Source organism: Dryobates pubescens, chromosome 2 (assembly GCF_014839835.1).
Source record: "Dryobates pubescens isolate bDryPub1 chromosome 2, bDryPub1.pri, whole genome shotgun sequence".
NCBI classification, from domain to species: Eukaryota; Metazoa; Chordata; class Aves; order Piciformes; family Picidae; genus Dryobates; species Dryobates pubescens.
In genome coordinates, this window is record NC_071613.1 from 44,430,615 (window position 1) to 44,457,353 (window position 26,739).

The 26,739-nt window shown below is 40.1% G+C and overlaps 1 protein-coding gene across 3 annotated transcripts in view; it reads right to left on the reverse strand.

The window, feature by feature from the left end:
- The window catches only part of MYLK (myosin light chain kinase), a 147,408-nt gene that overhangs the window by 14,923 nt on the left and 105,746 nt on the right, over nt 1-26,739 (reverse strand). For all 3 annotated transcript variants that reach the window (XM_054176404.1, XM_054176385.1, XM_054176394.1), the window contains 7 exons: nt 26,400-26,553; nt 13,020-13,322; nt 9,537-9,572; nt 9,345-9,438; nt 8,164-8,367; nt 5,384-5,601; nt 300-423 (listed from right to left, as the gene is read on the reverse strand). In XM_054176404.1, coding sequence (XP_054032379.1) covers nt 300-423; nt 5,384-5,601; nt 8,164-8,367; nt 9,345-9,438; nt 9,537-9,572; nt 13,020-13,322; nt 26,400-26,553 — 1,133 coding nt within the window. The remainder of the gene's footprint in view (nt 1-299; nt 424-5,383; nt 5,602-8,163; nt 8,368-9,344; nt 9,439-9,536; nt 9,573-13,019; nt 13,323-26,399; nt 26,554-26,739) is intronic.

Consider the following 26,739-nt stretch of genomic DNA (forward strand, 5'->3'; position numbering starts at 1 on the left):
GAAGGAAAAATATTTTAAAGTTACTAATAAAATCCTGTCACATTGTCTTTATAAATGAGATGGAGTGTTGCTGGTTTATGATGTAAGATGTACAGCACTAAGTGGCTGAATTTCCAGAAATACTAGTTCTGCAGTTTACCAATTACACCCTCCAGAGAACAGAGAATTTTTATGAAACATGCTGGAGCTGGTAATTACAATACAAAAGGCCTGAAAATTGGAGAAGAATAACAAAATTGATGGAATTTTTGATGTTCAGCAACTGCCAGGATTGTGTTAAGAATAACAAAAGTACTCACAAAATGTAGCAGATAACTCCTATACTCCACATATCTGTTTCATATCCAATAGGTTCATAGTTTATAACTTCTGGAGCCACAAACTCAGGTGTCCCAAAGAGAACTTTCAGAGAACCTGCATTTTCTGTGAAGAGTGGAAGAGAAAACACATTAACTACTGAAAGGAAGCAATTATTCCCAGTACCAGGGACAACACTTTTGGCCTCGTATTTGTGAGTTTAAAAAAGATTCTTATCAGGAAAAAAACAGAATAACGCCTGACTGGCTATTTTGTTAACTGATAGATATATATATAGAGAGAGCAATAGAGAATTATTCATAAAGCATCCTCAAGCACACAGCAATGTACAAGGCACATAATAAGAGGGTTCCTATTGCGCAGTTTCCATAAGACCTGCTCTGAAAAAGAGGGAGAAGCTGCTCAGGGGTTCTACCTTAAAGAGAAACAGTAGTGATAAAATTGTAGTAATAAGAAATAGCTGTTTAAATCCTCACATTTTGAACAGTATGAACAGGAAAGAAAAGCAGCACTTGGTTGCATGTCTCTGAAATCTGAAGTGGCACAAGTAAAGGGGGTCTGAAAATGCTTAGTCATCAGCTGCCACTCCAAACTTTTCTTCAGCTGGCTGTAGCACAGGTGTTTCTGCTGAAACATGATGTGGATGCTTTTGAAATGAGCTACAGTGAAACTACTGCTAGCAATATGAGCTGAAAGAATGAGGTCATGGTTCACATGAACTCACTCTTCATCTTTTTTTGTGCTGACCTACCAGCATTGCTCTACTAGAAAATGCAGGGTTTAAGGTAGAATAACAACCTGCATAGAACCTAGTATTGCCAGCAACTATGAGTGATGTAACTTCTGGTCATACTGTGAAACGTAAGTTGTTTAGATAGAACTTATTAGGCAAATCCATTTGAGGTATGCAAATCCATCTGAGGTATGCAAATCCCCAATCTATCAAATTAAAAACTGAGAATATATGGAGTCAATAACTTTCCTAATGATCGAACAGCATGCTTGAGGCAGCTTTTAAGCACTACCACAGTAATTCACCCACAGTCATGCCAGTTTCCCATTTTAAATGCCATGAAATCCTTTTTGCTCTGCTCAAATAGGGTGATAGTAAGTTAATTGCAGAAAACTCATATTCACATCACCTCTGCTCTCAGAGACCCCTCTGCACAGTGAGTACCCATTTCTAGAGACAGAACACGTGCAAGCAGCCCCAGGAAATCACCTAGATCCTCCCATGCAAGTTCACGTACATCAAGACATTCCTGCCAGATATCTGACTATCCTTTACAAAGCACATTCAAAAGCTCTACCACAAGATTCCTACACTGACCTAACCAGAGTTTTCCTACCCCAAGAAGTAGGATCTTTTCCCTGATATCCAATCTAAACTGGCTTAGCCTAAAACAAGAGCAATGTCTTCTCTGCAGTGGCCATGAGGAGTGAGAGATCGCTTTTCCTTTTCCAAGCACAAACAGGAGCCCTCAGATCCCATTTCCTATCTGCCTTCTTTTGAAGGTCAACACCTACATTTTTTTCCCCAATTGTCCTTACGAAAAATTACTGAAATCTGTTGAAAAAAAAAAAAAAAAGCTATTTTCTAAAAGCTTCATCCTGATCATCCAGATCTCAGGCTCAGATTTTCACATCCAAGTTTGGAGGCTTTTCTGTGCACTGTGTAAACTACCATGAGCCACTGTGTATGCGAAAGACTGGTGTATGACATGTGCTGCACATAGGTCAGAGAAATGTTCTTTGAAAACATGGCATTTAAGTGCAAACATACACTGTGAAAAACTGATACAGCATTTTCTGTGTATAAAAGAAAAAAAAAGAAAAGAGTAAGACCTTCTCTATGCAATAATACGTCAAATCTTTACCCAGATGTTTACAAGCCTAGTACACAAGTAGGATCTATGTTTGGATATCCCTTAGTTCAGATAGAAAGCTGACAAGCTGGCTGGAAACTGTTACCAACACTGTGTAAAATCAACTGAATAAAAGGGAAAAAAAAGAAAAAAAGAAGAAAAGAGCTTTACAGTACTCAAAAATCATTTTCTTTTCTCCTCAAGAAGTTTATCTTAAACAATTTTCTACATGTGTTCCTCAGCACACCAAAAAAGGTCAGGAAAATATCCCACTGCAGCTTTGGTATTTCCTGACAGTGTAAGAGAACTAATTAGCTGCAGAAGATGACTGCAGAAGGAGCTGCCCCTAATTTCTTTAAAACTGATCAAAACACTGAGTATCTAGGGACCTTAGTTTGCACTAGTTACAGAAGGTTAAATCTTCAGAAGCTGAAGTACAAAATCAGCCCCTGTTCCCTTCAGTGGTCCTTGGGGAGTGGTTTCTGCTCAGTCAGGGTCAGGTCTATATAGTGTGAGGGCTTCAGTCCCACATCTGTCAAAGCCAAAGTGAATCTGACATCCAATTTCAAAATCAGGCGGCTTGAAGAAACATAAATGGAGGAATGTGCATCAGTGCATCCCATAAGTCAACTGGCAAGAAGAGGGCACTTAGCAAAGTGGTTTTAGCAATTTTTATAAGTAAATGAAAAAGTAAAAGTTTTGGAAACAATCTCAAACAAAATGCTATGAATATCTTCAGATTAACACAGTGGGTTTGCTTTATGAGCATGTGAGGGGAGGGCATATTCTCTCCTTTGAGAAATGCCATACACCCTGAGTTACCCAGAACAGCAGGCTGATGAAAGAAAGAGCACATTCCTATAGAGTAGCTTTGCAACAACAAGCAACATATTAAGCCAAATGAATGTATGGTATTGTAAAATCCAGATCAGCAGCAGTGTCTGTAGCTCACATTCTTCCACATAAGAAAAGTTTTAGATATAGTTAAAGATGTATTACACATGACTGACTGCAGCAGCTCCCAAGCTAGTGTCAGCCGTGCAATGTGCAGTGATGCCACAAGATTAGCAGAAGAAAGGGAAAGCTGATGGATGTGAATGGGCTACAGAAAATAGGATCTTCCTTTTGCTTTAACTGTGGTTTGAAGTTAAAAAGGTAGCTGAGGAAATTTTCTATAAAGAGACCATTCGGTGGCCACATTGTATCTCTTGTTGATTCAATCCTCCTTAGTTCATCAGCAAATGGATAGTTTTCAGTCTGGCATCTGGGGTGTCATGGTATGACACCTCTGAAAACAAAAGCTGCAGCATTGGGACATGCTTGACAGTTCATCTGTTTCCTCTATGGACCAAAACCCAGTTCATATTCCCAGAAAACCATTGGCTCCATACTTGTGAAGGAACATAAATGGCAGCAATCTCTTTTTTTTAATGAGTGAAATGAGTTCGCAGTGTCAGTGAGACTAAGATTTATGCAATACTGTTTGGAGTTGAACACCATTTTAAAAGCAGATTTCCTTTCCCCTACTCATTCAACATACCATTTTTGGTTTGTTTTAGTAAAATAGACTCTTGGATATGCAGTCATCTGTTAATTAAGTGTCCAGAGAAGTAGGATGAGCAGCATGTAGGCAAATAACAAGAACAAGAAGGCTGTAATTCCAAACTGCAATTCAAATGCTCTTAAAAAAATAAATCAGTTGTCTACTTTTCTGTAAGTATTAAATATATTTGATTTAAAAAGGGAAGACAAAATATTACAACTAAGAATTTAGCTCTGTGAACCTTTATATAAAGAGCAGCAATTCATACGAGTTTTCCCAACTAACTTAGTGGCAGAGGAGCCACAAGTCTCAGCTCTCTCAGTGTAACAGGTTCATAAAGTAATTTAACTCCTTTCAATTATTGGAGTGATTTTTTGTTTTCTCTTGTGAAAATCAAGATGAAAAGCGATCAATGTGTGAGTTGGTATTGTGTTACACATGAAAATTAGAGGGCTGCTTTTTAGAGCTGAATTAATGCTGATCAATATGAAGACAAGAACCCTCCAAGGTCTTTGGCTTTTAAATTGCAGATCATGTTGGAAAGCTTAATCCAAAATGAATGACAGAAGGTGGCTAAAAAAATCTTAGGAAAAGGAGGAGCTTGTCACATGGAACTCCTTGCTGCTCTTCCCCTCTTCCCCTAATCCCAATGCCATTCAGTAGTGCCATTTTGATTGTGACCAAAATACAGCTTTTTATAGAATTCCTCCACTGTTTAACTTGTATGACATTATGATGCCATTTAGCATAAGGACCCATAAAATTAATGGGGAAATATAAATGGAATGTAATTATCCATATCTGAAAGGCCTTATCCACATCTTAGCATCGCCTTAACTCCTGCTGTTACAAAAGTTTCAAGTATTAATAATACTCATGAAGGTCAAGTTTTTGTTGTTGTTGGGTTTTGGTGGGTTTCTTTGTTCGTTTTGGTGTTTTTGTTTGTTTGTTTGTTCTTCCAGGTAGAGTTAGTATTTATGTATTCCTGTAGCAAATGTAAATATTTGTTAACATTACTACAGCTGTGTATTTTACTTTGTAATCTACAGGAATACCCTAGCCACAGAAACAGGTAGATTGTATGCGCTTCACTGCAAATGACTCTAGAACATTGAATAGGATAGAATAGGATAGAATAGGATAGGATAGAAAAAATAGAATAGAATAGAATAGAATAGAATAGAATAGACCAGGTTGGAAGAGACCTTCAAGATCATCACGTCCAACCCATCAACCAATCCAACCCACCTAAACAACTAACCCATGGCACCAAGCACCCCATCAAGTCTCCTCCTGAACACCTCCAATGATGGTGACTCCACCACCTCCACGGGCAGCCCATTCCGCTGGGCAGTCACTCCCTCTGTATAGAACTTCTTCCTAACATCCAGCCTAAACCTTCCCTGATGCAGCCTGAGACTGTGTCCTCTTGTTCTGGTGCTGGCTGCCTGGAAGAAGAGACCAACATCCACCCACACGAGGTGTCTCACACTCCTGAATGTCTTATTTTTTTCTTATTTTTCCCTAAACCAGAAGTATTTATAGGAAATATGTCTATTTTAGTCTTTACACATGAAAGAATGTAATAGTAAGAATTTATTAAGCCTGTCCTGCCCTTTCCCCCACATCATATTGAAATATGCAGAAAAGTCATTACCTAATCTTCTTGCAAGTCCAAAGTCAATGAGTTTGATACTTGTACCGGTTTTGTTGACACACATAATATTTTCTGGCTTCAAATCCAAGTGTACAATACCCTGCTTATGGATGTACTGAACTCCTTCTGAAATCTGCTTCATATATTTAATGCACTCTCTCTCTGTTAATTCAAAGTCTTCATCTATGATTCGTTCAAAGAGTTCTCCTCCAGAAACCCTATAAAAGACAGAATAAAAAGAGGACTTTTGTAACATTTTCATATTGGGAGTAATCATATCATTTCCTTTATGAAAATGCAGGTAGTTGAAGATCATAATAGTCACTTCAGGATGCAATCTATGTTTTGTAATGACACTTTGCATAGGTGCAAGGATAACATCAGAAGAATCACCTCTTCTTTTGTGGCATAAATCAATATATTTTTTATGTGCTCTCAATCTCTTTTCCAGGTTAGGGCTGGCAGTAGGGATGTAGCTGGATTTACACCCTGCCTTTAGGTTTCAGTCACTTGCAGCTGGCAGGAAAGAGTGTGTGCCATGTGATTGCCACCCCACTGACACGTTTATAACACCGCTGCAGGCTCTGAGCTCATGTTTCTCACTCATTTCTTCCCAATGTTCCATCACTCCACAGGTGCAGATAACATAATTTAGAAATAAACTAAAATATGTGGGATGGGTTCCAGGAAAAGAGGACAAAACTTCTAGTAGATAAGCAAAAATCTGGGAAGAGGAGAAAGAGTGACAAAGAAAAGCTGAAGAAGGAAGAATTCAAGTGATATGGTTAATTGGAATGCCAAGCTCAAGGGGTAAATTACTGACTCAAGTAAGGTCAGAGGGAATTTCCTCCTTTGCTATGACAGGACAAGGATATAACCCACAACTCTTTCAGTGCTGGTATTTTTAGCTGAGGCATTATCACACTGCCTGTAGGTCAATTCCATATTTATGCTTGTTTAAGAAGAGGGGGTCACCACAAACTAAAATCATAACCCAATTGGATTGGTTAGCAAAACTACTTTAAATGTGATTGCACTTTTTTGTGTTTTTGAAAAGTAAACCCCCATTCTGTTGTCAAGGGGAACTAATCAAGTGTAAAGCCATACGCTATTCAAAACCCTTTACACATTTCTTTCTTTTCCATTAGGTCTGCCAGCTCCTAGTTCCAAGCTAAGTAGGGCTCCCTTCTCTTACCATCATCAGTTTGCTCAACTGCTGAATCTAAAAATAAAAGCACGTCTTGCACATAAGCTCCAGGGTTGTATAATGGCAATACAGGCTCTGAAATGTGCTAGTACTACAGTAGCTTGCAAGATATAGTCTCTTTTTCTTCCAACAATTTGTATCTTACTCAGCACCTCCAGCCGTCTGAAAACCTGCTGCTTCTGTAGCAGGCAGCACATGGAGCAGATGTGGCAGCAGAACAGTGACTGATGTAACTTTTGGGGAAAAATACCAGCACAGATCAGGATTTCCCTTCCTTTCCAGCTGCTACTGCCACATGTATGAGATTCACACAAAGCAGGTGCGCTGTAGGTGATGTAAACGTTGGCCATGTTAGTTATTACTGCATTTGAAGTCTGGCTGTTGCTTTCTATCTCATGTTGCGCAAATTATTTTCTTATATTGAATTCTGGTGCAGGAACATGTCCAGAACTTTCCCTTCCCCCACCCCCGCTTCTTTAAACAGTAAGATCCCCAAGTCCCAGCCCTGTGAGGTGCTTCGGAGCAAAACTGGTGGTTTTCTGCTGCTTCCCATCGTGGTTATGACATAAGCAGCTCAAAGCGAACAATTTCTGGGAGGTAAATATAAGTGTTGCTATCTTACTCAGCAAGAACAATCAGCAAGATTTAGATGAAGAGTGCAATGACTTTCAAGTGAAGGAGAAATTCCCTTCTTCAACTGCTACACCTGGGCCATCAGGGAAAATCTGTATATTGACCTTAGAGGCAATGACCAGTCGGTGCAGCCAATTTTTCTGCATCTACTAATCTAGATTTGAAATATTCACTGTGTGTCACCCGTGGGGATTTTTTTAGACAGCACTCTCTTAATATAAATAAATGTTTTGCAATCACAATCTTTCTGTTATTGCAGGGAAAACACATCAGACTAACCCTTTAAGTCTCTTAAAAATATGGCTATAGCACTTGATGAAAACTCAACTGTTCCAAACAACTCTCAGGTACTATAAATTTGCCTGTGTGAATTTTCCACGGAAAACCAGCTATTCTGTTAGAACGTAGCGCAGCCGCTTGCTTTCACAGGCATAACTTTCTCTCCTTGTATCTGTTGTGCACCGAGATGCAGTTCTCCGCAGGAGACAACCGATCAATGTTCTGGTGAAATTTGACACAAGTTTCTTCAAGATGTTTTTAGACCTGCTTAAAGAAAACTTCCCCCTCGCCCTTCTCCTTGAACACACTTCTGGTTCTAAGTGCAATCCCAAATTGCAGCTTGGTTTTTTTTTTCTCTCCCCTCCCAAGCTGGCAATAAGAGAGAGCTGCAGAAATATGCCACATGTACTTGATTAAAACCCCGAACAAACTGGACAACAAAGACTCTAACACATTTTCACTGATTTTTTAAGAGCTACAATGCAGATTCCCTACACAGTTTAAACAAGTTGGATAAATAATTGGAAAACCTTGCAAGATGTGAAAACCATCCTGGCCCTGCAGATCCTGAAGCTTTGGACAGTCACATGTCTAGGTAAGTTGCTACTTCTGTAAAGTAAGTTATTTTCAACATTGTTAGTGTGATCTGCTTTATACTTACATTTCCAAGACCATAACGATGTTGGCTTTTTCTTCAAAGGCATCTACACACTGGACAAGTTTTGGGTGATGTAGACAGTTCATGATGCTGATTTCTTCCCTTATGTTTTCTTTTTCCTTAGCAGAATATGCTTTGAAAAATTTTCCTGCCCAAACTTTTCCATTCTTCTTTTCAACAAGCCTAAAGACTTGTCCGAATTTGCCCCTGAAAATATATAACTATTTCCATAAAATACTTTTGCAATGCATGGAGCACCATAAATAGCAACGTTTTACTGAATATTCCTGTGCAACCTCTCCATACTGAAACAAAAATGTCTTAGTATCAAGTACTACTGATTTTTTTTGCAGAGTAATCAGCAAGAATTTACGCACAAACACCACATTTAGAGATACTCCGCTATTCCAATTAGCAAGTTTTATATAAGAAAATGAACTAGTCTGGGATTTAATTCATGTGACTTCACACCTCTGAAGGGGCAGCAGGTAGGAGACATCTCAGGTATAGGATGTAGGTGAAATCAGACTCTGAATTCTCGGAGGAGGCTTCAATGCTATTATTTCACATTGCTGTGTATGTACAATTCTACCTCCACGACACACATAGCAAAGCTTGCTAATGGCAGCGTACAGGGTCCCTTGGCCTTCAGCACCACCAGCAGCACAAATCACTGAGAGATTATCGTGGCATGCAGTTCACATAACCACGAGTTTGAGCACTGAGAAACACAGCCAGGCTAATCACTGACCTTCACTGGGCAATACTATAATGCTCTTGGGATTATGACTGCTGTCAACAGAGATTCTAGCCTGTGGGCAGGATAATCTTATTACCACTAATGGATATAATGGAAATGCAAGTACACAATGCGTACCTTTTTTCCAGCTAGCTTTCAGAACACTGCACAACGAATAAATCCTCTAGCTTTATTCATTTGTGGGCTCTATTTTCCTTGCCAGAAATGCATGTAGTGCCTATTTAAAATTGTCAATTAATAGGAATAAAAGATTTGTATGGATTGGAGGCCAACATATGTTACAAAATCTATTTTTACTTCAGCTGAGGAGCCCAGCTGGAAAGTTGAAAGTGCAAGACACCGTCAAGGAATGAATGCACATGATTTTTTTAATTGAATTGCAGCCTTGAAAAATCTGTCTTCAAAAGCACAACGCAGTACTTACGATCCCAGTCTTTCTTCAATGCTATAGATATCGGAAACTTTTTGTTCAGTGTTGATAGCCACCGTCCGGTACTCGACCTCTGTTTCTTTCCCTTCTGCAAGTAAGTGTTAAGAATCATGATTAAAACCTCCATAAAATGTGAATTAAAACCACATATTTGCACTCGCCCTGATTAAAATATGAACTTCTTACCATCATCGGATAGCTCTGCTTCGTCTTCTTTAGGTTCTATGATGAAAATAAAATGATGTGAATAACTCATTAATAACATACAATAAAGTAGTCAAATTACTCACACTAACACGGGCAACTAGCAAAAGCAGTCAGGGAGCTGGTGCATTAACTTCATAATTAAAAGCTCTTCACTGCTTCTGCGTGTGTATTGACTACACAATCACAATCTGGTTACCATTTCTTAGCCCATGTGTTTTCCAGTACTTGTCTATTCTACCTGCCTACCAGAAGCATCAGCATACTAAATCAAAGTTATCTAATAAATAGCTTTAGGAATGCCTTAATGAAATAATAATTAAAAAAAAATATATATATATTTAAATCAATAACAACACTCTGGTGCAACGGCAAATCCTTTTCCAGGCATTTGTTTTAATTACAAAGCCAAAAATAAAGCACATTTGTACATGAAAAACGTATCCTGCAAAGCATCCAGACATTTTTTTCAGACTGAAGATGACTAGAAAACTTGGACAGCATGCACCTTATATTGAGTATGGCTGAATTTTGGAATCATTGAAGTACAAATGGACCCACGGAGGGGAAAGTGGCTGCAGACAGAATGTTGTTATATATTCCTCGCACTGCTTGGGCTTGATCCTAAGACCTGTGGTTATGACTATTAATTTGAGAAACTGCATAGGCAGTTGCACAGTGCCCTGTACAATTCTCCCTTTAGCTGCTGAGGTTGCACTTTGCTGTTGCACAGTGCAAGGCTAACCAAGTGATTTATCCCCACTGTGTCAATAGTTTTATGTTATGAAACCTTTGTGCAGTACTCTGGATGCTGTTAGGTGCTTTAGAGTGCAGAGTTAGATGTAGAACATATGAAGAAAACAAGAATAAAAGGGGTCTGATGAATAGGCATCACCTTTTCACATCCAACACATAATGCTGGATCTGTATTCTGGTAGCAAAGCCAATCAAGTAAGTACAATCTGGTACTAAAGCCCTTCTCTCTCTTCTGGGTTTGCAATCCATGCGTGTCTAAGCACAGGCTAGCTGGTTTGCAGCAATTTACCATAAGAGCAGGAAGGGAAGAGAGCCCTCCCTACTCATGGGTAGCTGTCCTCAGATCTTCCTCAGCTAGAAACCACACTTGCAGAGCACATCACATTTTCCTCCCCTTTTAAGGGCTGCATAAGGGAGCTGATCCCAACCACACTGCCAAGTAGTTAATGTCTGCCAAATACTGATTAGACAAAGAAGTCAGTTCTCATTTCTGTGGTGACACTGTATTGAAGTTATGAACTAGAAACATTTGGCTCACCAGTGAACCCTAAATTCAATAAATGGAATATATCTGAGCTTGGTAAGTGCTGAGTAGTTGTGCTAAAATCTTTCTTAGAAGTGAGTCAGCGGTACCAAATTTTTCTCAAACATGGCAATGCCTACTTTAATCAGCTGTGATTGACAACCTGATTTTAGTAGCCCTTCTCTTTAAATGAGCAGTGAAAATTTAGCCATGCCTTTCTTCTCTAAGTTTATACTGAGACTGCTACGATGCACTGGCCACCTCAGTATAAAAATCAGTAATGAGTTTTTCTGTCAGCAGTGGAAAATCCCTAGTTACTCAGCTAAGTGTTTACATAGATGGCAGCTCAAAGTCCTGACTTTGAGAGGTGCTGAACGCATGCATTTTCCACTGCCTCTAATTAAAGCACCATTTATATTTACATACTTGAAGAAGAATACTTTTTATGACTTGCCCTTTCTCCACGCTAGCTGCAGCATCAAGGGTTGAATTCAAGAAGCCCTGGCACTGAGAGCACCAAGACAACCCACCCACATATTTTTTTTTTCCTCTCAAAACAACTTTTATTTTTTTTCCCAGTTGGTTTTCATATGTATCACAATGATTCATACACTTTCTATTCCTTTTGTATTAAATCTGTGTAAGAAAACTCTCGGTCTTAAAAATAGCTTGTTTGCCTTGGTGCAGTACAAATAGTGCTTGCTCAAGGAAACACAAATTTAGGGAAAAGTCAGGTCCCCAACTCTAGAAGGTGTTTGTCCTGCAACTAAAGAAAGAGGGCATTCAAACACCAGCAATTTTAGTATGAAGAGAGGAGCCAATACCATCTAGCTTGCTTTCAATTTTATTGCTGCTTTTAATGTTATTTTCCCTGCTTTGAAGGGAAGATGCATCTTGATTTAGATCAGGTTGTAAATCTTTAAAATAGAGGAAAGTAATTTCTCAGAATGCATCCAGTTTAGCACCTGAGGAGAAACAGGATTTACTTTTCTTTGGAAATGGCTGTTGAGAGGCTTACACGGTTGTGTGATGCTGCACCAATTTCCTATAATTTTTTGTCTTGCTGTAGCAATGAAGGATAGCATCACAAGGATTGTGTGAGACGCTTAAAACTCCAAGGCTCTGCATACATAAGTAAGAAGGGAGAGAGACAACAAATCATCCACTCCTCAAAGATAGGAAAAATGACAAAAAACATTAAATCTGGCCTGGGCTTTTCAGCGAAGTATGACTACTACAGTACTCCTTGCAGAGTACATAGATGTGGGTGTGCACAAAATATGCATTCAGTATCTGTGTTTGAAAAATAATGCTGATTTTTGTGTGTGTTTAGAATTATGGTACCAGTTTCTGAATAATTTCGAAAATGTTCCAGCTCTTCCCACTAGTCCTTTGAGAAACAAAGAATAAGATCTTAAGCAAATAACAAACACTGAAAAATACTTTTTTTCCCCACATGTGCAACTGTAAACAAGAAAAAAAACCCTAAACAATATTTTTAGCACCCAAAACACTTAAAACCAATCTGCTCGGTGTAATAGCCTTGAATTCCCATGATTAGTGTATGCGGGGCAGCAGGACTGAGGTGCTCTACCATGCTATGGTTTGAAGTGTGAGAACTACATCTAGGTATGAGAGGCTAATTCAGTTTCTGTTGCATATGCAGTGCTCAGCAAGCACTTTTTTTTTCTTCCCCAAAGCAAATTTGGGATAGTTTTTATGGCTTGTTTTCCCATGGTGTCTCCACTGTATACAGTAATGAATCCATCAGTATGTTTCAAGTAAGTCACCAAACATCATTTTGCACCCAGGTACTGTCTGAATGTGTTACTTATGTATGAAAGTTTTCATCTCACATTGCCTCTGCACTGAGCTACAGAAGTCTGTCAGCCAGCATGCATGCAGCAAGCCAGAAGTTGAATTATTGGTTGCCCTCAAAAGACAGCATTTTGGAATCCCTGCAGCCAAGTTTCCACACTGCATGCATACAAAACATATGCTCAGGCACCCACATGAAGGCTGCAAAGGGACTTTAGCATGCTTACAGCCAGCATAAGTGTTCATTGCACAGTGGCACATGGGAAGGAGTGCACTGCTGCCTGTCTGCACTGGGGAACTGTTAAGATACTGTTTATTTTATGTATTTTTATTTTATTTTATTTTTATTTTTCCTCTTAAAAACTAACCTTCTTGTTTCTCTCCAACTTTTACCAGATCGGATTCTTGACTGGGCTCGCTGATGCCATACACATTAGCAGCTCGCACACGGAATTTGTACTCCCGGTCAGCCTGCAGGTCCTGCACATTGAAAGAGGTGCTGCGGCAGGTGGTAAGATCTGTCCATTTGTTATCCACCGAGTTCCAGATCTCTACAGTGTAGGACTGCACTGCACTTCCACCATCGTAAGAGGAGCCATACCATGAGAGAGTGAGGGAGGAGCTCCGTATGTCTGATGCACAAGGTGTTCCAGCAGGTGGGTCTGGTTTGTCTGCAAAAACACGTGCAAAGCATGTAAGAGGCAATCATGAGGACAAGAGGTAGGGCTTTCATTAGGATATTCCTGGCCCTGGATAACAGCCTTTTTCTTTTCATGGCATTACTCTGCTTCACAGGTTTGTACCACATGGAGAATGAACAACTGCAGCATAGTCACACCAGTCTGAATTAGCTAACACAGATGACAATCCCACACGGGCCTCAGTTATTCAGTTCCCTGGGCATCTTGCTAAGCCATGATGAAGCCTAATGACCTTCACAACTATCATTATAGAAACTATGAAGACTAAAACCAATTGCCTGCAAGTACTGAAATAAAATCTGTTATGACAGTGCTAACCACTCCTTGATGAACTTCCTTAGAGGTTTACCCCTGTAACAGTCTCTATAGTTCTGATGCTCATTCTCCAGATCCCTTCATCTGCTTCCATACTTCAGAGCAACTACTAAGCTTTCACAGTCTCAGAATGTGCCACTCTTCCAACTGTATCTCGGTAGTAGAAATACTAAAACCCAGTTTGTTGGCACAGGAGCACAGATCTTGAAGGATGACAACTTTTTCTGCTAATAATTTAGAGAACAACTTCACCTATGTGCAGGTTTTGGAAGTCTTTTTGATAAAAAAGAATGCAACTTAGAATACATAAATTAAAAATGGGGATTTTTTTAAGCCTCGTGCATTTTAGAAATTGTTGGGGAGATGGAAGATAGAAACCTCTGGGTTGTTTTTTTTCTCAGTAAGAACCTTGTTTCTGCAGTCCTTGTTTATCATAGTATCATAGCATCAGTCAGGGTTGGAAGGGACCACAAGGATCATGTAGTTGCAACCCCCCTGCCGTGGGCAGGGACACCCCACACTAGATCAGGCTGGCCAGCATGAGTAGAGGCAATATCCCCAGAATCTGGTGTGCAAATGAGCAGCCAACTATGCAAACATCTGGTACAATACAAAAACCTTGCAGTGATATGACTTTTTCAAAATGAAGGTTAATGATTACAGAAAAGTGTTGACTTTTTTAACAATCCTGATTAAGACAATAATTATGGAGGTTAAGCACTTTGAAAGACTTTAAAGGGAACAAATATATTCCTTGGGAATAATCCTCTCAGAAGGAATTTAGCAAAACCTACAAAATAATGATGATGATGATCTGGAAGAACTAGCAGATGAAGGTTGAATGAAGAATCAAATGATGGGATGAAATTACAGAAGAGGAAAAGAAAAAGACAGAAAGCATGAGATACTGCAAACAGTATTTACACTGGACATGAATTGCTAAAATCCTGTACTTTTTTGATGGTTAAAACTGCTAATGGATGTTATAATTTTCTCCCTTAAGAAAGGCAGAGCTGGCAAACCAGTCAAAAAATACAGCCACTCCATCAACAACAAAAACATCCAAATGCTGGGAACACTGCTGTGGATCAAAGCCTTTCTATAGCAGACAATACCAGTGATCCTTCTATACTCAAATTGCCTAGGAAAATCTCTGAACAGAAAGAAATGGCCACGGTTTGTCACAAACATGCCTTTAGTTCTTGGATAGAGGGAACTTTCCTCCAAGTGCTGTGGTTTTACTCACAGAGAAGGAAAATGGGGTAGGATCATTTGATGAAGACAGTCAAATAACAGTTCACTACTTGGAAGACTGCAAGTTCCACTGGCCAGTGATTTCCCTGAAAAACCTTTCATAATTCTTTTTAAGTTGGATTTTTCCATCACAACTGAACTCATCTCCTTCCACAACTTAAACATATTAGAAGATATATAAATAGAACTTGTTAAGCATGAGGGAAAAGACTGGGAAGGAAGAAAGGAGGTGGACACCAATGGCATGCTACTGCATTCAGCATGAGAATGCCCAGGCAGATGAAAAAAGACTGCTGGAACACAGGTTATCTTTATTCTGGCAACACTTAAAACACCATTCCACTAGGAGTCATCATCATACAGTACATATCTTGTCAAACACAAATATCAGAGACCAGATGTCCTTAACCTCAGGAATGGCTTAGCTGACCCTGCTTAGTTATCATATTTTGCTTACTGCATTTTCTGGCAGAATAAAAGGGACTATTAACAAGCATGAATTTGTAGTGTGGATATCATCAACCAATCACAGAGAAGTTAAATGGTTTGTCCAAGGTTAGGAAGACAGTAGCAAAGATGAGAACTGAATCTTGATCTGCTACCTAAATAGCAGCACCCCTCTTCCCTATACTAGTCCTGCCTCAGCCTCCTTGGAGATGCAAGAAGTGAGAATTCAATGCTCAAACCATTCACAACATTACAGCAACCACCAGAGAGATGGTTGAATGGCACACATGCATTGTGTGATTTTAGTCAAACAGCAGCAACAACCATCTTCTTTTCATCTATTTATAATCCATTCAGACCTTGTAAGGAATGATGTTGCCTCTGTCCTCTTCAAAGTCTGTACAGAAGAACATTCAGCTCTGTGTCTTGTTTTTCTCCTATATAATCATCATTACATCATCTCAAGATGCAGATAGGAGAACCTGTGTAAGTAACAGCTGACTTATCTTAAATCCAAACAGAACAGAGCAGTTGCTGATAGCAGGAGGAAAATACTTTGAAGGAAAAGCTAAGCCAGTAGTCTATCACCTTACAGAGGCATCTGTTCAAGTTTTTCAAAGTAGTGCATATTCCCTGACATCTGCTATGCAGACAGCTAAATCTGGATGGTATGTGTTTGTTGGGGTTTTAAAAAAAAATAAAGCCTTGCTTTCCTCTATTGCCCTTTTGTGCCCTGAATTTTGTGCTAAAGGAAGAAAGAATTCATGCCCTTCAGTCTCTGCAGAGCACAGCAGCCTGCTTCCTGTGCAGCGCATGAAGATGTGGTCTCCCTTTGCTGACTTTCAGCGCACTTCTGTCTCCAAATGAAACTCTGGCCATGATTAATCAGTTACCTAGGCCACAGTTACCTTAGTGACCTCTCTTTCCATGACTCACCTAGATAACAACAATCCATCTGGCCAGCATAATTTACAAAAGCAAGGCTTAGGTATGTTAGCAATGGAGAGAAAACATTCATGGCCAGTGGGACATCAGTGGTAAGGAAAATGCTGCATGGCATTAGTCTAGCATTTGCCAGCCCTCAGAAGATTTCTGCTTTCCTAACAAATTTTCCCCAGTAGGCAAGGATGAAAACCTGCAACCCTGTCTGGAGTCTCTGGAGACACAAAGATGCACGTTTTTGTTTGAAGTCTACTATGTGCTGCTCTGCTTGCAGATCTGCTCAATGTATAAATACTGGGGTAGTAGCTGCTGTGGTATATCCTAAACAAGAATGAAAGCCTAATCTTTTTCTTAATATGACAGATGTATGTGTACCATTTCACCGTGCTTAAAAAGCATTTCATATTAGACTGGATGGTGTTCTACAGCTCTGCACATTCAGAGAATTTGCAGATGGTCTCTCCATGTGTCTGTTTTGTTTCTCAATTCTTTATTCTACAGGGATTTTAAAGGTCACCCTTTCTTCATCTGTCTGTATTGAAAGCTAGGATACTTTGCCAAAATACATTCCCTTCTGGAATATGAAATCTCGATCATCTCAATTAACTGCTTCTAATAAAAATATCCAGTGGGTTAAGGATGAGTGTAGGAGTCAAGCACAATTCTCTGTTTTGTCCTTCTCTTTTAGTGTTTGGTATACCATTAATGTTTTTGAGCTGCACTCTTTTACACATGCAAGCATACTTCCTACTGAAGTTTATATTGTGGGGACTTTACATAGGCTTCACTGGAACATAGTTTTGTTCTTCACCATAGCCACAAGTCAGCACCTGAACTAGAGGGAAGGGAGTGCATCCAAAACCACACTGCTGCTTGTGAACATTTCCATAGAGGAAGAAAAAAATGCCAAGTTCTAACATCAGCTTCACAATTATATGCAAGAAAATAAAACCTATATGTATTCTCTGCCATAAGACATTTTAGCTATATGAAAGTAGTGGTACTCCAGTCTTGGCTAACTTACAGCATGCATGTACCATCAAAATCAAGACTTAGCTATGCTTTATGATCACAGTTGGATTGGCTGTATCCACATAGTCCTGAGGAACTTGGTTAGAATAGAATAGAATAGAATAAACCAGGTTGGAAGAGACCTTCAAGATCATCATGTCCAACCTATCATCCAACACCACCTAATCAACTAAACCATGGAACCAAGCATCCTGTCAATCCTGCAAACTCCACCTCCCTTGTAGTAGTTAGTCCATACACCTCTGTTGTTGGGACACATGATCACCTCATTTGCCTAATAGTATGACTGCAGAAGGTAACAAGGTAGTTGGGAGCTGGACAGTTAAATGTTAAGGGGGACTCAAGCACAGAACTCCCTAAGTAATCTATTTAGGAATATCATTAGGGCTCCCCTAAATTGGCTCCCAAACCCTAGTGGCAGGCAAAGGAGATGGACAAGCAGCTAATTTGGCCTCAAGCCTGCCTCAGGGACTGCACTGCAACACAGAGACTGCATAAAGTCACTGATATCAGTGGCACAGAGGAAACAGTAGCAGCAACTCCTGTTATGCACCATAGGGGAGTAAGAGAGGAGTGGAGGTGATGTGAAGGAGGGCTCTGTGGCTTTCCTCTCTGAGTGCTCCAGCAAACTAGGCATAGGTTAAAGAAAACCTGCTTCCCAACAAAAGGAGACCCCTACCTTAGACCCTACCTTAGAGCAGGGAGGGCAGACTACAGTTTATTTTTTGTGGCATGCGTTCCTTAAGGCAGATGGTAAGGTCACAAGCTGGTCTCGTGTGAAACGTGTAAGCCACATTTAAGACCATACCAGGACTGAAACCACACTTCTTATTTACTCCAAATTGAATTCAGCTGCACGTCTTCCTCACATTCTCAGAAATGCTTCTGTAAACAGGTTCTGATATACAGCCTGGAGTAACCTTTAATTAATTTGTATTTGTACACTCTGAGAAGCATGAAGCATAAGCATGTTCAGCCTTTAAATCATTGCTGTTTATGAGACAAATATGACTTGAAGTACTTGCCTTTTCTTCTGTGGCATGTAACCCAAAATTCCTCCTGATAAGGAGACACTCTCTCTTTCTGCATAGGTGATGAACCCATAGCTCATACAGAACACCCACATAACGTGAAACTGCACTATCCAGGTCTCACTGCCTTCTCCACATGGATCAGTTTACAGAGTCCACAGAACACAAGCACCATCCCAGGAGACCAAAAAAGGCAGCAAACTCCTTATCTAACTCTAAGTGCAGGGAAATGGAAATTGATGTGAGGGTCAGGTTGAGCCAAAGCAAGGCGATAGGGCTTGTTGCACATTAAGAGCTTGAAGAGCCCTGGTGCGCTCTTAAGCAGCAATGCTGTTCCAGTAGAAAACCTCTGAAAACTGAGAACAGTATAACCACAGCCTCTGAAAAAAAAGTTTTTTGTTTAAGGGAGACAGTACTGAAGCAATATATCTGAAGTAGTTTTCTCTATCTGTTCTCAAAATTGGTTTGGTTTCTTTCTAATTCCACTTATCATATTATTGTATAATACTATTATTAGCTATTGTGATATTTGTCTGCCAGATAAAGAACAGACAGAAAGAAACAATTTCATTCCATTCCACAAGATGCTTAGCCAGAGAAGGTATTTAGTGTGCTGCAAAAGCCAGTTGAACACTGTCCATGCCGACAGCACTGGCAAAGGCTTCGTTTGAAATTCATCAGCAGGAGAAAAGCAAAACCATAAAAGGTCATAACTGAACTTGGCATTATTGCTGACAGGACTTGGGGTCATGGCAGCCCTCTCTGCTTTGCTCAGAAAACTATGCCCTGCAGTTTTATGAATTTCCCCCGCCACGGGAGAGGAGTGCTAGAAGTAGAGATATTATTACCCCTTAGCACCCTGTAACAACCATTAACACCCTTCTTTGGGTACCATAGGTTTAGGACAAAATTAAGCTAGAAAAGAATGCGTGCATTCCCCTACAAAGTAACACAAAAGAAGCCAACTCAAACAGAAATTTTCTCCTAATTGACCATCCTCCCCAGCAGAGGTGAGGACTGAATGGAGTGTTAGTTAGCTCAGGGGACCAGAGTTTGAAATTTACGTCTCCCCTGTAATACACACTGCAGACTGCTGCTAGCCTCCTTGAAGTGAGATCCCTCACACCATATTGCTTCTCCTGACAATTCTGACACAAAGCTAAGCCCGTGGACTAAGTAGCTCACGAATACTGGAGGCCGAAAGCACCGCTTCACGCTGTTGTTCCCACTTTGCCAGTTCGGGTGATTGAGGCACTAAGGAGGAAAATGACCTTGCCCAAGGGCACTCAGGAGAATGGAGCTGGGAACAAAACCAGAGCTCACAACTCCCACGCTAATGCCCTCAGCGCAAGAACATCTCCTTCTGCCACAAGCCTAATGGAACAAACAAATATATAATGCATTCTCAGGAGCCCTTTTTCTAAGCCATCTGCTCCTGTGCCCCAGTCAACAAGCTATTCGGATTACTTATGTGCTACAGGTTAGGAATCTGTTTTGGTAGCTGTTTAAATTAGAACTCTGATACCTATTCACTGAAAGAATAAATTTTAGGACTTTCCCCAGTGAGACTATGAACAGATTCCATCAGGGTGAGCTCTAGGAACCCTATGTTCATGTGCAGAAGTCATGATGAATAATTTCTTCTTAACCAGGGCATTCCTAGTATTTAACAGTGTAGAATACAGGAATTGTGTTGTGAGAGATACTGTGATGGTATTTTTGTCATCAGAAGAAAGGTGAAGGAAAAGCAGCTAAGCAGGGAATTCTAGTGGGATTTCTTACAACAGAAATTACATTGGAATTAGATGTCCCTTCAAGGAATAAATCTGGATCAGTGTGCCGGCGCTGATGCATAGGGCAACATAAGCTGCTTTGGCATTGTTATCTTGCTGTGAAAATTTACTGTTGATGCAGCTGCAGTGTTTTGCCACCGATCATTAGTGAGGAAACAGACAGTGGGGGTTACGACACTACTGAACTACAACAGCAGCAACAACAGCAACACAAGATATCTCTTCCTTAACCACCAGTCTAGTTGCTCTTTAAGCATAAAACTAGTTACAAAAATTCTCCAGCAATCCAGAGGAATTTAAAAGGCTAAAGGTTAAAGACAGAGTCCACCCACATATTCTTAGGAAGTTCACTGCATTCTCGGCCCTAACTGTAAACAGGGAATCACATGGATACTTGCAAGATATTATCTAGTGCTTCTCAACAGAAGATGAAGTTTCATAAGCATTCATGTAAGCACTTCTGAGCTGCAGTATTCTCTGTGGAAGTGTCTGTGATTGTTCCACTTCACCCTCCTTCACAAATGTCTGCATTTGCTTTTTCAGAGGGAGAACAGTTTCTGACCACCTCTGGATCCACTCAGTCTGAGAGGCAAGCATTGAGCCAGATTTCTCAGGCACATACTAAAAAGTGTCAATAGGGCCACTGTGCACTGTTGGTTATTCTGCCACATTTCCTTTCAAAAGAGTTTCAGGGCAAAGAAGTGGTGCTAACATAGCATGCATGTATGTCACCTGTTGGACCAGGATGGAGTCCTTCATACAAGCAATTAATAATCCTACCATTATAGTCAGTGACTATTAGTAATGATCAGATCTTGTTCTCAAGCTAAAACTGCGTTTTCACCCTTTTGCTTGGAAAGACTCAGCTCTCACAGATTTTGCTAAAGGCATAGAAGTAACAGTTGCCTCACAGAAAGTAACTTCACCATCCCAGCTCAAGAACGGAACTGTAACCTATTGCAGAGGAGCACATACTACTTAGTGACTTCAGGTTATACTACTTCCCTGTGTGCAGTGTGCTTATATACCTGTTCTGAAGTGTTTAGTTTACCACTTCCCAGCAGCGCATGAGGTTGCAGTACATAGTATGTGCACAAATGTTTGGAGTAATAAAAACACCCTAACAGTTATTTTTAGGCCTCTCAGGGTGTAATGATATTGCTCTTCTTCTGCGTATCTCTACTATATAGCTCATTAATCATTGTGGTATTTTATTTAATGTTTTAATATACACCAGGAACAATCTAAAGGATTTATACAAGGGAAACACAGTTGATCAAAATCAGCCCTCTGGTGGGTTTAGTTCTGTATTTATAAAGTAAAAGATACCACTAATAACCAAAGTATTAATTAATGATCCTCAGAAAATCCCTGTACACTAGGCATGGAAATATGATGCAATTTGCCGGAAGTCATGAAGGAAACTTGTGGCCTAGATGAAGAACAGACTACTTCCCTCGTCCCAGGTTCTCCTTGTTGAACACTCAGTTATTCTTTTGACTCTGTTTTAGCCTGTGTGAAAACCAAGTTCCTTTTTCAAAAGTGGTAACAAACTAAGGTGTTCCAGTCACATAGCAAATATGCTCAGAACCATAAATTTAATAAATTTATCCAGATACATCCCAGAAATGGCATGAAAGGAAAGAATATTCCTTCCTGTCTTTGCTCTAGTTTGCCTAAATCAGTGTGATCTTACGGTAAGCTCATCAGTGGCTGATTTGATATAGCTTTGGCAGCATAAGTCCACTTAAATCTGACACAGCGTCTGCTGTAAATCGTTAGCTTAGTCTCACCGGCCATTTTGGTTTTGGAGCAGAAACATGTTGCAAAATCTCCCTAGAGAGATCACTCAGCTAATGAAATTGCATATTTAAGAGAGATGACAGAGAATAGAGACTAGAGAGTTCAGCATGGACATTTTGGGATTAGGCAACCCTTTACAAGAAGACATTGCTTAAACTTGGTGTCCAACTTCTACTGCAGCTGTCCCAGTACCATTAGCACCCACAGACCAAGTGACACAATGAATCAATGTGAAACACAAGACTCATTCCTTGTGGCTCAGTAATGTGTATGCTGCACTACCTACCAATCAACAAGTCTCTAACTTGACTATGTGTCAGTGCATCTGGTGTGTGGACTTCAAACAGCTCACTCTGGAGGCTAAATGTAATGGGCATTTTATTCATTGTACTCATAATTATTGTAGTCATTATTATTGTACTCATTAAGAGCACAATGGAAAAAAAAATCTTTAGACTAAAGTTGTGTTTCTTTCAAGAGCCTCTCTTCCCATAGCCCAAACTGCACTGAATCATACACTATTCAAACTCTTTTTGTCAGAACTCCTGCTCAGTTTGGTTAAGCTTGCAGTTGGAGTCTGAGAGAGCAGTCAAATTTAAGACTTTAGAAGCCACATTCAAAGGAATTCAGGATAATATTTCCCCCTGAAATTTATTATTGAAAGTAATTTTTAGACCTCAGACCCAGGTGTAGTTTACAGTCTAAGACTCAGTGTTTAAATCATAGCTGAATCATTTCTGGAAAGAATCCTGTCAGATAAGCTCAGTCTTTTATTCTCTGGTCAGAGGTAAGACAATGTTAGTTTTTTTGTGAAGAAAGGTCTTTGTAATGGAAAATATAAAACCAAGATGCAAGATGGTTTTAAGTATAATCAGGAAAGTTTTTAAACTTTGTGCTTGAAGCAGAAGCAGCTCTAAGGTCAGACCAGATTGTTCAGATGCTTATCCAGCCTAAAACTGAATACCTGCAAGGATGGAGAGTGCACAGCTTTCCTAGGCAACCTGCTTTCTGGCACATGCTACACTCCAAATTTAATTTGGGAAATACTTGTTGGCATCTTTCACAGGAGAACCTTGGCCATCAGCATCAAGACTTTGCAACCCACATGGTTGTTAAGCATAATAAAAGGAACACTTCTTTATCTCCATATTAATTTAATTTTATTCTTCAACAAATGTCTTTCATTTGCTAAAGTTCAGGACAGAGAAGCTTGTTAGCTGGATGTTTGACAAACACAGCTCTGGGCTGGTTCAGACACATTCCCCCTGAAAGCATATTTTTCTCTATTTGTACTTCCTTTCAATGCATTCAAGACTCAGTTGTGGGCTGTGATCAGTCAGCAGCATTTTGAGCACACAGCATACATATAGATATGTCTTTTGTCACACTTATAGGCAGGCAACTCTTGGAGAGTTTAGACCCTTATTATAAATAGCTGAGGCAAATAGAGCTGATCTCTAGCACCAGGGCTTTCTCCATAAGTGCTTGTTGTGAAAGTGACGTCATAGCAAGGAGGACAAGTTTCTTCCCACTACTTTGGATGGAGCAGAGAGAAACGACAGGTGAGAATTTGGGAGCAAACATGAGGGTTGGTAAACTAAGAAGTTTCACATTTTGCATATTCAGAGAAGAACAGCTTCCCTCTTCTGACTGCAGCTGGCTTTGCAGAGAAGTACCTTCCCACTTTCATAAACATTTAACAACTTTAAAGATGCAAACATTAAATCTCAGTAGTGAGATTCTAATCCACTCCCTAGATGGAAGAAATCTTTGCTACCTTTTCTCACATTTTTGAATACCTGGATTGCATGTGTGGCAAGCTAGGAATCTTGAGGCTTTGTCATGCTTTTGGCAGTGCTGACATCAGCAAGATGTCTCACTGAAGAACTTGGCAGTTTGACAAGAGGGAATTTATTCTTTTCAGTTGGTAACAGCTTGTCATCAGCCAAAATGCATGGCACACACCAGTAGACTGTAAAGATTCTTTACCCAACTCTTCCAAAAGCATCTCTGGGAATCCCACTGTTCTCTGGCACATTTCTTAGGGAAGAGCAAAGCAGGAGGCTGAGATGTAGCTTTATAAGGTTATAGAATTCAAAGACTTTCAAATCAATTAGATCCAAGGGATATAAACCAATGTCTTATGTAATAATGAGTCAAGGCTCACACAGTGAAAAGATAATAAGGAACTGCAGGTCAAGTTCAGCTGAAAGCAAATACCCCATTTTGCCAGGTAACCTGCTACACTTAGCAGCCAGCAGCAGTTGCTTGGGAAAGAGTGGAAAAAAAAAGGAAATGTAAAGAGCAATTAATCTCCTGCCATTCTTCTCTAGCCACTAATCCCCTGTGTTGGGGCTCTGGAGCCAAAAGCTGTACCCAGGGCAATGTATATGGTGATTATACAAGGATCATTTTTTCATGATGTTATTTTTTAATCTAACTATACTTCTGACTTGCACAACCTGCTGTTGTAAGGGGTAGTAAAGTTTGTCTGTGTATCATGTAAAAAACACTTATTCTATTTTCTTCTGTTCCTGACTTCTCTGGCACATTGTTGGAATCTACTTGATATTTATACTCATTTATTCAGTTATCTTTTAACTACAATGAAAGCCACAGATTAGATGAAAGAAATGAACTTAAATAATTCTGAGGCCTCTATTGCTGACAGTATGTACAGCTGTATGCAACTGAGGGACATTCAGTCTTTAGTAGCGGATGTAGTACTTGAAAATGTGATTGTGCTCATCAATCTTAGTATGTTATTCATTGGACTGCTGGAATGAACTTCTAGTCCAACTTGGGTTAGTGGTATTGTGTAGTTGATTTCACTGGAGCCAGATACTTGTCTTTGGCCTTATACCCACATTTCTTTACTTGCCTACTAGCCCAGAGATCTGTTAGGGCAACTGAGCAAATGCAGTTATGAGTGTGTGATTAGGGTGCAGCCTTGCTGGTTGAATTCATCCAAATGCCTCGGCATGTTCTGCCCTCCGTTGCCATTTGTCAGAACCCCTCTGCAGGCCATAGATAACAGAATCTAGAAACAAGTCCATCTGACAGACTGATGATGCTTTAACCAAATCATCCTCTTTGCTCATAGAACTTCCTTACATTTCTCTAGAAACCATCGACTGTGTATTCACCCAATGTGGGTTCGTTACCCCTTTCAGAGCTAGATGTCACAGCTCAAGATTTGGCCTGATACCCAAGGCGGTCTAGATCTAGTCTGTAGTTTTATCTGCAAACATACTGCAACTGACTACCAGTCTCCAAATAGCCACAGGTGGCCACAGCCTGCTACAAACAAACATAATGGCCTGAACACGTTCTGACAAGGCTGTTTGCAGCTTTAAGATGCTTGTGTGTAAAAGCCCATCTACAAAGGACTTCATATTCAAAACACAGTACCTTTACTTGCTGTTTTCTGTCAATATAACACAGTAGACAATGGTTGGTGTTTGAAGGAAAAGGACAGAAATCTCCCTCTCCCAAGCACTAGAATGCTTTCAGATTTACAGTCTAATAGAAACATTCTCAATCCTTCCTGAATGAACAGTGTTAAAATTTGCGGTCTAGCAAACAGCTGGGTGCTGCAGACATTAGATGTGAGAGAGAAGTGGTAGCTAACGAAAAAATGGAGGCAAGCTGCTTTTCCCTTGAGCTGCTTTTTAAAATCTGAGCTGTTTGGTACCTCCATCTGTAACTCATATTTTTTCAAAAAAACCCACAGTATAGCCCTATTGAAATTGCTTGTAGTCCTTATTACAATGCCACTGTGCTGTCCAGAAATCTTTTGAAGTATCACAGTATCACAGTAACTAAGGTTGGAAGAGACCCCAAGGATCATCAAGTCCAACCTGTCCCAACAGACCTCACAACTAGACCATGGCACCATGTGCCATGTCCAATCTCCCCTTGAACACCTCCAGGGACGGTGACTCCACCACCTCCCTGGGCAGCCCATTCCAATGACGAATGACTCACTCAGTGAAGAACTTTTTCCTCACCTCGAGTCTAAACCTCCCCTGGCACAGCTTGAGACTGTGTCCCCTTGTTCTGGTGCTGGTTGCCTGGGAGAAGAGACCAACCCCCTCCTGTCTACAACCACCCTTCAGGTAGTTGTAGAGGGCAATGAGGTCACCTCTGATCCTTCTCTTCTCCAGGCTAAACAATCCCAGCTCCCTCAGCCTCTCCTCATAGGGCTTGTGCTCAAGGCCTCTCACCAGCCTTGTTGCCCTTCTCTGGACACGTTCAAGTGTCTCGATGTCCTTCCTAGTACTGGTTTTTCATTTCAGTCTTCCTAATTAATCTGATAATTAATGGTTTTGGTTTTTTTTTTTTTTTTTTGCATTATCAGCATATATAAAACAAACGTAGAATGATATCTGAAGGTTGAGTTTATATCTAAGACACTAGTATGGACTTACCAACAACTGTAAGGTTGACTTGTGCTTGTCTGCTGCCAAGTTTGTTCTCTACGACTAGGGTGTAACATCCACAGTGTTCCTGCTTTGTTGCTGATATTGTTAACTTGCTGCTGTTTTCAGCATTCTCAATTTTAATATAGTCATTTTCTTCAATCTGCCACATTCAAAAGAAAAGAAAAATATTTTTATGGGACACATTTCTTTGTATCTGAAAGAGCTCAGGTAACATTACAAGGCTGTCATATTCAGTATTGTCTGCAGATAACTCTGTTACAGAAGTATGTGCAGGTAGTAAAGCATATAATCAACACAAAATGTTTAGAAATGCAGTGGAACATTT